This window comes from Polypterus senegalus, chromosome 1, assembly GCF_016835505.1.
Source record: "Polypterus senegalus isolate Bchr_013 chromosome 1, ASM1683550v1, whole genome shotgun sequence".
Classification (NCBI taxonomy): domain Eukaryota; kingdom Metazoa; phylum Chordata; class Cladistia; order Polypteriformes; family Polypteridae; genus Polypterus; species Polypterus senegalus.
The window spans coordinates 82,746,300-82,758,707 of record NC_053154.1 but is presented as its reverse complement, the minus strand read 5'-3'; the positions used below and the strand labels follow the sequence as shown (position 1 = coordinate 82,758,707).

The 12,408-nt window shown below is 37.8% G+C and overlaps 1 protein-coding gene across 1 annotated transcript in view; it reads right to left on the bottom strand.

Annotated features, from left to right (window-relative positions):
- Positions 1-6,195: 6,195 nt before the first annotated feature.
- LOC120528217 (uncharacterized threonine-rich GPI-anchored glycoprotein PJ4664.02-like) overlaps positions 6,196-12,408 on the bottom strand; it is an 85,340-nt gene continuing 79,127 nt past the window's right edge. Inside the window, exon 7 of the mRNA XM_039752321.1 lies at positions 6,196-8,253. Within this exon, the coding sequence (XP_039608255.1) occupies positions 8,194-8,253 (60 nt within the window). The 3' untranslated portion in view covers positions 6,196-8,193. The remainder of the gene's footprint in view (positions 8,254-12,408) is intronic.

The window sequence follows — 12,408 nt, the reverse complement described above, 5'->3', positions numbered from 1 at the left end:
GTCCTGGTTTCCTCCTAATGCACGACAATGCCCGGCCTCATGTGGCAAGAGTATGCAGGCAGTACCTGGAGGATGAAGGAATTGAAACAATTGAATGGCCTTCACGATCCCCTGACTTAAACCCAATAGAACATCTGTGGGACATTATGTTTCGGTCCATTAGGCGCCGCCAGGTTGCTCCTCAGACTGTACAACAGCTCAGGGATGCCCTCATACAGATCTGGGAGGAAATGCCACAAGACACCATCCGTCGTCTCATTAGGAGCATGCCCCGACGTTGTCAAGCATGCATACAAGCTCGTGGGGGCCACACAAGATACTGAAAAGCAGTTTGAGTAGCAGAAATTAAGTTTTTGAAAAAATGGACTAGCCTGCCACATCTTCATTTCACTCTGATTTTAGGGTGTCTACACAATTGAGCCCTCTGTAGGCAGAAAACTTTTATTTCCATTAAAAGACTTGGCATCCTTTTGTTCCTAAGACATTGCCCTGTCGTTATTTGTATAGATATCCAACTTCATATTGAGATCTGATGTATCTAATGTGTTTCTTTAAAGTGTTCCTTTAATTTTTGTGAGCAGTATATATAAAATCCTAAGCCTAAAAGTGCAGTCATTTCATGTGACGTTTTTATGTCACATTTTTTGTCATGCTTTAAATCAGGCTTATTTTAAAACCTTCATATATATGTTTGGTATCATTCTTTTCAGAATTTATCGAACTTTAATGTGATTTTGTTAGATTTTCAGATTCTTATTCTGTTTTTAAATTATAAACTAAAAATATCAAGAACTCACGCCCTGTGAGACGAGACTCTGTGACAAGAGATTTAAACGCGCCCGGGGCCAGAAATAAAAGGCAAAAAGTGGTTGACAAAGTAGATCGTTGTAGAGACAAGGCAGTAAGACAAAAGAACAGCTGCTGTACAGGCTTTTAAATGTTCAAAGTGCATAGCATGCAGAGCACACGCACGGCATAGCAGCAGCAGCAGAAAGCAGAGACGCGAAGTGGCTGGCGTGTAACACAGGCTGGTGGGGTTGGCGAGCGAAGCGAGCAGGGGGCGAACCCTTAGTAATCTATATCAAAAATTGTACTTATAGATTTTTTTAGTTGGCAAAGGCTTTAAAAATTGTTTATACCTTAGACCTGCACATGGGTTAGGGTAAGCGTGATGCCGAAGTGACCTTTAGAAGTACCCCAATTTGTGACTTATAGGAGAGTAACCAATAATGATGCCATCCTTGAGCGCCCCAGGTTTATCCTTTCCATTACACTACAAATACCACCTGATTGTAAAAATGAGTATATTACTATTTAATTATATTCTTATCCATTCCAGTAGTACATGTTTATTCCTGGGTTGAACTCAGCAGACACAGTTCCTGTACACTGTTTGCTTAATGCTCTTCAGGCATTTACAAATGAGGACCAAAGACACAGAGAGGCCTTGCCGAAGCCCAGGGATCTATACAATTTGCTGGTAGCAGTATTAAGCTGAATTCCATCCCACTCTGCACAGTGCCCTTGTGAAACACCTTGCGTCATCGTCTTGTGAATGGCAGATTGGGAGGAACACTCAAGCCGGGTGCTTCACTGCAGTAGCTGCTCTTCTGAGAAAATCAATCAGAATGCATAGAAAAAAAAATCCTGGGTCTTTTTACCTTTTGTTGGAGTTTGGAATTTTCCAAAACTGTTGATCCTTTTCAAAAAGGTCTTAACATCCCCATGACAACCAGTTCCTACAGGAAATCTCCCAGGGCAGCCAGAAAAATGGGAATAAAATGGGCTAAAGCCGAGTTCAAGAGCTAAACTTGCAAAGCAAGTTAAAAAGACACACACAAAACTCAAGATATAGAATGAAGGCAAAACTGCATTTATTTCTATTTAAATTTACGGTATAAAAATAGATTACATTTTTATTTTATATAACAGAATTAATGTAAAAGTATTATTTTGTATAACCACTACCTGCAACAGAAACAGAATCATAAAGGCTTCACAACACTGTTAAAAACTCATTTTTCTTGTCAGTTTTCAAGTCAGCAGAGTTTACACAAACAGCACCAGCGATGAATGTCTCAAGAGAAGCAAATTCAAAAATAAAACTGTCTGATGTAAATCCATAGGAGAACAAAATGTCTCACCATAACGTTTAGGAAAATAAATAAAACCAATGCTGAATTGATGAGACAGACTTCTGACAACACAGTGATGGAAAAAAAAGTTAAGAAAATGAGGTCTGTTTATTCTGAGCATTTTGAGTGTCTGGTTTCAAAAATAATGTAAGTCAGTTAAATAAGATAATAGAGAGATATACAGTATATGCTCTTTGAACCTCATTCTTGAAGTAAAGCCACTACACAAGACAGACAGACAGACAGATAGATAGATAGATAGATAGATAGATAGATAGATAGATAGATAGATATGAAAGGCACTATATAAGATGGACACATACACCCGTCTACTGGACTCACACGCCACAGATTTGCCTCTATAATGAATTTGTGCTCAGCATTACTGTTCTAGGCTACAATAGATGCCCATTGCTATAACTAAATATAACTTGACTCTATCTCACCCCGGTTTCTAGGACATGTAGCAGTAGTGCAGCCTCCTGAAAACACTGAAGATCACACTGATAGACAAGTTTAGAAATTAAGCCATTCTGCTTACTCAGCTACACCGTGTTATCTGTTTACTCAAGAGGTGCAATGTATCTGCTTTTGCATGTGCAGCTCCACAACACCACCCACCCTGTTTCGCAGCTGTTATTGTTTTGATATCTTGTAACAGAAGGGAATCAAATATTTTTCCACGCATGTAATCCATCCATTTTCCAACCCGCTGAATCCGAATACAGGGTCACAGGGGTCTGTTGGAGCCAATCCCAGGGCACAAGGCAGGAACCAATCCCGGGCAGGGTGCCAACCCACCGCAGGACACACACAAACACACCAAGCACACACTAGGGCCAATTTAGAATCACCAATCCACCATGTCTTTGGACTGTGGGAGGAAACCCACACAGACACAGAGAGAAAATGCAAACTCCACGCAGGGAAGCGAACCCGGGTCTCCTATGTGCGAGGCAGCAATGCTACCACTGTGCCACCATGCTGCCCTGCATGTAATCCACATAACTTTTTTCAGATCAAGCACCTTCATTGCCTTTGAAATCTCAAATATTTTTTGCTAAAGAAAAGCCCTCATCTGTGCCACTGACAGTTATCACAATCACAATTTGTTATCTTGTACGTTTCATTGCTGATTTCAGGAGAATTTGAAATCTTGAGATGGCTCTTGTAAGATCTCTCCGTATTTAACAACAGTCCCTTACATGCCATCAGTAATTATATGCTTATAATAGATTTCTCCCTCTTTCTGATAACAGAAGGGAATCAAATCATTTTCTTTGCATTATATCCGCTGAACACATTGATATTACAGTGTTTTATATATGACCTCTCCTCTAAAAATCTTTTGCAGTTAGCAAAAAAAAAAACAAAAAAAAACAAACAAAATAAAAAACCCACAAGGATTAGCGTCTGTTTGATATACTAAAGCCCAGTAGTGAAGGTTCATTGCAACAGAGCTGTGCTGGATGTTGCTCAAAGTTCTTTTCTAAACACCGTTCACCACATTTTCATTTTTTTTCTTACATTCAATATGACCATTCCCCATTGATTCAGAATGGTACTAAGCTGTTACAAATGAAATTCAAAGTCCCCAATATATAAAAAACTGGAAAACATACTCACATAATGCAACTCAAAATATGTATCAGATAAACATGGTAGAAATAATAATAAGAAGAGAGTTGATTTATGGTTACACTGACATTGAAGATGGTTGTGGAGATCTCCCCCAGAATTCTGAGGAAACTGTCTCCAACTTATGATCGCTCCATGATATTCTTGCATCATATGTTACTATTGTACTCTTAAATCCATCCACCCATCAATTTTCCAACCCATTGAATCCGAACACAGGGTCACGGGGGTACACTTAAATGTAAGACTTATTCAAGTAGTGCACTTTCTTCATACTGATTTGGACATATTTTCAGGTAAGAGTCAGAAACGGGTCATGGTTTCCGTGAGCTGCTGTATACTCCCATGGCAGGTCCCCTAATTGATAGGCAGGTTCTTAGAAGCCACATTATCCAACAATGTCTCCATTTTAAGCATATTTTACAACAACATAATTTCTTATAATCTGATTGAATGTAGGTTTAACGACCCACGGGAGATGTGATGTCATCCACTCTCCTTCCTTGTCTTGCTAAATACACGAGACACTTTTGAAATGGTTACTGTCGGGGCTCCTAGCCAGCAAGCAGAGCTGTTTTTGGGAGGCCTCTTGGCTCTGCTTATTAGATCAAAGTTTCTTTGGTGCAGCATTATAACTATATAATGCATACAATTTTTTATATAATTGGAGCACAGCTGGGCAGGCTAAGTGACCTTCTTAGGGTCGCATAAAGATTTGGGAAGCAGGGACTGGACAAGAAGTGTTATAATTTGAAATGTATAAAGTTTAAAGTGAAGTAGTGGAAGGCAATGGTTTTACAACTAAATGTCTGGAAAAAAAACTTCCATGTCTCGGTTATGAAAGACCCTGAATATGTACTGAGGTACATGATGACACACCATGATCCCAGGTTTCTCTTTCATTTGTCCCTAAATGGATACCTATTGGACACTACACCCCCCCAGTAACACACTATACTAGTTTCTCTTTGTATACTGTAGGGGCCAGTCCCACCATTAAGGTAGAGTTCACTATTCCCTAAATATCCATAGTGCGGATGGGAGACATTGGTCTACAATGTGAAGGTGTCAGCCCAGGTGTGGGTAAACAGAGCCTGAGACTTTAGTTAAGGACTGAGGGCCAATAGCAGAAGAGACTCAGGATGGGAGAAGAGGCGATCCAAAATGAATAATTAAACACGCAACTATTAGATTTCTTGTTGTAGAGCAGCATCTGACGACTCAGTCTCGTAAGTGGCATAGTGTATCAGATTTAATCTCTCAGGTAACTGGGGTAAATTTTGCTTACTTGGCAAAAATTAAAACGTTTCTAGTGTTGATTTATAAAGGACATCTTATTTAAGAAATATTAGCTAAGCAAAATTTCAGGGCATTATACAGGTAGACCAACTAAACAACTTTGACAAATTAATTAAGCCAAAGTGTGTAAACAGTACATGTATAAGAATCATTACAACATTTTACAATGATAGTTTAAAATTAGTTACCTAATGAAACCATGGCTCAGACCAAACTATAACTTTGAATCTAATAAGAAGATTACTTAGAGGTTGTGAGATTTGCTTCTCTGTGGTTAGTGCTGCCCTCTCCCAGTTTCAGGAAAGCTGTTTTGAATCCTGTCTGTGTGGAGTTTTTCTGTTGCCTCCATACCTGTGTAGGATTTTTTTTTTTTATGGCATCCTCTCTTTACTCTCATTTCCTAAAGATGTGCCAGTTAGTTTCTAAGTTATGAGGGTCCCTGTTTCCTGCCTTATATTATATTATACACTACCATCTTCTGCAACTCTGAATTGAAAAAAACTATGTTTGAAAATTGATGGGGCGGTTCTGGTAAAAGAGGAATTAAGTATTAACAACAGTAAAGATTTATACAAGTCACAAATGCAGTAAGCCTGTAGTCTTGCAAATGGAGTGCTGTTACCCCCAGAGTTGGGTGATACCCATTGCAGCAGAAATAGGCCTGTGACCCCCTCAGTCCTGCCTAAGAGTCTAAAAATGTAATCTATGCTACACTTGTAAAACTGTTATCTGACAGTCATTCATACCTATTTTGTAAAATTAACCTTCCCAGCTTTAAACAGATCAGGTTGGGGAGAATGAACTAATTAAAAAAAAAAAAAAAACATAACAAGTCAGTTAAAGACATGGAAGACAATTCTATGAACCAAAACTCATGAACAGAATTCATCTTGCCTTAGCAAGAAAAAGAGCAGAAGCTCTGAGATTATTTAAAAGCAGTGCTCAGAAATTGGGAACCAAGAAGACAACTCATATGAAATTAAGTAGAAAAAAAAATGTGTCTTCCAATTATTATGGATATCGGCAGCCACTGCTGGAAAGTGAGCTGAGTAGCAAATTGCTGAACAATAAAAACTAGTAGTCCTCTTTGTTAATTATAATTAAAAACCCCAACCAGAGCATAAAAAACAATCATCAGGTGTATTGCACATGGACGCTTCTAACAAACTTCAACAGTAAGTAAATAAACATTGACCCAGGCTTGTACAGAGCAGCAGAGTGGAGAAAACGTATTAAACAATATTCTTAAATATATGACAAGAAATACAAAAATATGCTGTGCAAAACATTGCAGAAAAAAACTCTTGGCAGATATTTTTTTTTAAACCTGCATGGTTACAAAATATTTTGCATACATTAATTTACATTTTGCAAAAACAAAAAAAAGATATGAATATTTGCATTCTTTTCAAATGTCTTGACTTGCAATATTGTATTAGATAAATGTAATTACTGCCTCCTTATTCTCATTTCATCACATTTTTGCTTTTTTGTGATTTCTGCCTAATGCTATAAAGGCTACATGAGCATTTGCCAGCAAAAGGCAACCAAGTACTGTACTTTCCAGCCAAAAAAGTGAAATATCAGTTTGTCGGAATTGTTACATTTGAAATTATTTGGCAAAAAAAAGCATTTTGTATATATCCAAAACAACAGAGCGCTGAGACTGACAGAAAGAATATCTACCTGGTGTTTTGGTTGACCCGTGGCTTTTGAACCCAACGTTACCCTAGGACATGTCTGATGAAATGTTAAAAAATAAAGGCCAATGCAAAACGGACACCCTGTTCCTAAGCTAAAATCTCTTTAAATTGTTCAGTTTTCCTGAAAATAGAAAATAAAATGTTTGTTTTGAATGCCTTGAGGGTTTCGGTTTAGTCAGTCTGTCTTGATTTTAATTTTTCCAGTACATTCATAGCTCCCAAAACTGATCCTGGTGACCCATCTGAGCTTAAATATTTAAATTTGGCAATTGTGACACTAAACAATTTTCTCCAATAGTCAAAATGCCCTTCAAAACTCTACCTATGATGCCCAAGTACAGGTGGTGTTTTTTTCCCACTTGTGTGTTGATTAAGAGATGTGTTACTCAATGTTATCCTCTGTGCCATGGGTTGGTGTGCCAGGCCACTGTGAGCAGACACCCCACATCAGATCTTGACTTCTTTAAGGTGTACTTTTATAGCCTTTGACAAAAAGGAGTGCTGCCATTGAGGAGGTACCATAAAGGCTAGTGGTTTTGTATGAAGACATTTTCAAAAATATCAGTTGTTAGCTAGTGAGCCTTAGGTTAGGATGAAAGCAAAAGGTGAAGCATGGATTGAAATGAAACAAAGCCAACAGTTACGGCTAATGTGTCGTTTTCAAAATACCTAATGCTATCATTCTTAAATATTAGATGAACATGACCTTAAAACCACACAGTTTACAAAACGATTTTCTTCGGTTGAACACTGAAGCAAAGCAAGGTGCTTACCTAAAAACATGTGTCATTGGGGCAGAATGGGCCTTGCTGTTACTGTGCCTTAACAAAGGGGCATGGTTCACAATTGAGGAGGATAAATGGGTTTGGTTACACCACATGACCATTAACATTTTGAACAATTATTAAAAAACAAGATAAAAGCCCAAATCAGGTAAATCAAGAATTCTAATAAATGATATTAGCAGCTAAGAGCTCAGTTGCATTAGGATCAACAGATGTTACCAGGGTCACATTTGGCAAATGTCAGTTTTTGGTCAGTAAACCAAAAATATTTGACTGAGTTTTCTGACCACCACCACCAACAACAAAAGTAATACTCCTCCCCATCATCCCATGTTCAAATCTGAATTCTTTTACATTTTCCATTCTCTTGAGGGCTTCAGCTGGTTTTTCTCTTTATCCCAAAGACAAAAGAGTTTTAATCTGGGATTAAATCAAGGATGTTTTTCATTTTTGCAGGTCACGTTGATTCCATATTTATCTCAGTTCCTTGGTTTTTATCTTTGTAGGAGATTCAAGTCGACCATTTAAACATAGAAATGCACCTTTTAAAAGGTTGGCCTTGGGTAGAATCCATTGTCTTGATGTGTTTGTTTAGTACTTTAGTGAAGTTATTCGATTCAGCTAAGTCCTTCTTTAGAAGTCATGTGCGTCTATTCCTTTGTTTTCGTAGCTTCGACCATATTTTGGCTGGCGCTGCAGCAAAGAAAAAATAGAAATAACAATGAACATTTAGTCAGGAAATAACTGCACGCATTTAGTGAATAAATATGAAAAAATACAGCAAATTTTTTTCTTTATACCAATCATTACATCAGTTCACCACAGTGCAAGAGATAATATAATCTTTGGCCTTAACTCAAGAATCTCCTGAATCAGACGAGAAAATTGCTTGGTATACAGCACCAGGCTCTCTGAAAAAGAACATTTTTACAGTTTTTCATACAGAAATAGCTAGCCCAGAGTCCATTAAACAACTTACGACAGTGAATGGTTATCCTTTATCGTCCATAACTATGCATTCAAGAAGTTGCCTCGCACAATTACAGCTGCAGCGGTGGAATGACACAAAACTGTGCCAGAAAAAGCAGCCTCAGAAATTGGATGGGTTTAATAAAATTCACTTTTTATGTTTATCTTTAGTGCCTTCTTCACTAGACTGACACATTATTAGTTTTAAATCTCTTCTTCTAAATTTGAAAACCAAACTTTACTTCAATTTATTGTCATTGTACCTTTCAGCACAATGTAAAGAATTAGTTGCTATAGAAAATAAAATTGCAATTCAAACCACAGCCAAAGTGTTTCCTGCCACAGATATTGAGGGTCCTGCCTCAGTGTGTTCCTGACTCGCACTTAGAATTAGTTTTAGCTTTCCAATGACCCTGACAAACATACTGGGGCAAATAAAATGAATAAAAAATAGAAAACAAATATTAAGGGCATTTCTCTTGTTCATATAGAGATATAAAGATTCAGTCTTGTTTTGTGGTCCCCTGTATAACTGAAAGCTGTAAATCGGGAAATAGATTTTTTATCAAGACAGATATTTACAATTAACAAACTTTATAAATCTTACAAATTACATTTGTGACTCAAGCCTCCAAAGCCATACTGTTTTCAGTTCAGTTGAAATCGTCTTAATTAAAGGCCATTCTGACTGCCTCATAAGCCCTGATGTTATAGCACAGACACTGAAATCTCATTCATTCTATTTTTACTTCCCTGAGGAATTAGAAATCCTAGGAGAAATGTTCATGGCAACAAAGCTCAGAAATACAAAACATCTCCGTATCCAGTTTCCAAGCCTGTTTAACCTAATTCATGTTTATGGGGGAGCCTGGCCTTACACTAACTTCATCAAATGCAAAGAGCCAACCGTTGACGGATACACTTGATGTACATTCTGTTACTGTAGATACAAATGCTTGTGAAGTCCAATAGCCTGCTCTTTCAAATAGTAAATCAAGTGGTGTCGACTCTATACTTCTGACATGCAGACATGGCTTTTCTGGCAGGCCATCCAATACAAACTCACCCTTAAGAATTCTGAAATATTCCTTTATTTCTGTTTTATCATCTACTAGCTGAAATACCCAGCATTGCCTGGGAGGAAAATAAAGTGTTTTTTCTTTTAATTGTTTGAGAAAAATATAATAAAAAAAAACACAACTTTAAAAATAAAAATAAATTAATAAACAATGAAGACTCACTAATGTGCGTGTCTTGTGGTCTTGTATATATGTTATCATCCAGTTGACACTCGGAACCGGCCAATTCTATTTAATTTCAAAAGCAACAGGGGTGCGGAGGCACTCAAACATAAAGAATGTTGGCAGTCCCCTCCATTTCGCCTTCTGGTGGTTGTTCCAAGTGTCAACTGGATGATAACATGCATACAAGACCATAAGATCATCCCCCACCCTACCCAGAAGGGGGCAGGTTAGGGTTGATTTCACTCTACAGTATTTTTAGTCGATCACTGAGAAACATGTGCACCAAGTTTCATGAAAATCACTGCAGCTGTTCGGATGTGATGCTGTAACATATATACATATACACACACACACATTGACTTTTATATAGATAGATTTCTATCTTGTTTTCTGAGGACATGCACTTAATCTTTAAGTAGCCAACTATAGTAAGTACCAGGATGTATGTGAGAAAATTGCCCTGCAGTGAACTGGCATACACTTCAGGCCTGATCCATGCCTTGTGCCAAATGTTATTTAATAAATAATAAAACAATACTGATGCTCTGTGCAAGAGAGGACAGAGCCGACTATATTTCCTTAGAAGGCTGGCGTCTTTCAACATCTGCAATAAGATGCTGCAGATGTTCTATCAGACAGTTGTGGCGAGCGCCCTCTCCTACGCGGTGGTGTGCTGGGGAAGCAGCATAAAGAAGAAGCCTGGACAAACTGGTGAGGAAGGCAGGCTCTATTGTAGACACGGAGCTGGACAGTATGACATCTGTGATGGAGCGACGGGCGCTGAGCAGGCTCCTGTCAATCATGGAGAATCCACTGCATCCACTGAACAGGATCATCTCCAGATAGAAGAGCAGCTTCAGCGGCAGATTCCGGTCACTGCCCTGCTCCACTGACAGACTGAGGAGATCGTTCCTCCTCCACACTATGCGACTCTTCAATTTCACTCAGTGGGGTAAACGTTAACATTATACAAAGTTATCGTCTGTTTTACCTGCATTTTTATCACTCTTTAATTTAATATTGTTTTTTATCAGTATGCTGCTGCTGGAGTATGTGAATTTCCCCTTGGGATTAATAAAGTATCTATCTATCTATCTATCTATCTATCTATCTATCTATCTATCTATCTATCTATCTATCTATCTATCTATCTATCTATCTATCTATCTATCTATCTATCTATCTATCTATCTATATGATAGTACTGAAAAGAAGAGGTTCAGGAAAAGAATGAACAAACGAATAAATGAATTGATTGATGGACTGCTAATTTTTACAACAGCTTTGTGGATTATATGCAGCAAGTACCAATGGTGGCTATGATCCACTACGGCAGCAGCCACAACCATATGCTAACTTTAGGATCATATTACCAATTACGCTGTCATAGTTTTACCCTTTCCAAGTAAAACAAGACAGAAGAGTTGTGATGAATGAAATGGGTTCTACCACATATTATGTACTTTAACTGCTATTAGTGGTATATCATTCTCCATTATTGCTTTAAGAAAAGATATTCTTCCTTCTGCTAGGATAAACTCCAATCCTCAGATTCCCTGAATTACCTGCTCTGGTAATGTTATGTTAGGTTATATTACTGTTCTACATATTCTGCTTTTAGTTTGCTACACAAATGCATTTATCGAGTCATATAGTATTTTGTGTTTACGTACAGTATATAGCAGGGATCTTCACTCACCAGCAGGTGCCAAAGTAAAGCCCACTCCATTATGGAAGATGTCACTCATCCTGCACATGGACTGTTTGCCCCCTTCCCATCAGACAGGAGATTGTGCAGCTTGTGGGCTAGCACTACCAGGCTGAGGAGCAGCTTCTACTTGGATGCTGTCAGACTAATGAATACATCATCACTACATCTGACTGTACAGTCTCTCTGACTTATACTATACTTTGCGTTTTGTTTCAGTAGTCTCATGAACTAAACTATTTGCTGCTCCTAATTATAATAATATTTATTTTAGCCATAGTTTCTTACTGTATTTATATATTAAAGTTATTTCATTTTATTTATCATTTTTCTGTGATACCCTTATAACAAAGTCTATGGGGTTAAGGGGCTATTTTTTTTTTATGTAATTTTTTTTTATGTGGTTATTGTGGACACTGTTTAATTAATGGGACCTAAGTATCAAATTTTGTCTCTGCACATAAATGTTGGAATGACAATAAAAGATCCTTGATCACGGTTTCTGGAGGACCGCAGTGACGGCAGGTTTTCATTCCAACCAGTTACCTACTTAGAAGACAGTCCCGGCTAATAATGAAACTTTGCATTTTACCATATTGCTTGGTTGTGTTTTCATTTCACTGTTAGAGCAGAGATCCACACACACAGTTCTGGAGGGCCACAGTGGCTACATGCCTTCACCTCAAATGATTTCTTAATTAAGACCCCTATATTTGCTGCTAAAGCAGTATGGTTATTGGGCTTATTTTTAGTTAACTCACATAATTGCCTATTTTTAGTTTAAAACAGCTACATTTTGGTTTTAACTGTTTCCTGTTTTCTTAGCCAAATACAGTTAGTATTTACAATAGTAAAATACAGGAGCCCTCCAGCTCACTTGTTCAATTTACAATGGTGAATATGCATTATGAAATATCTGCGTTAATA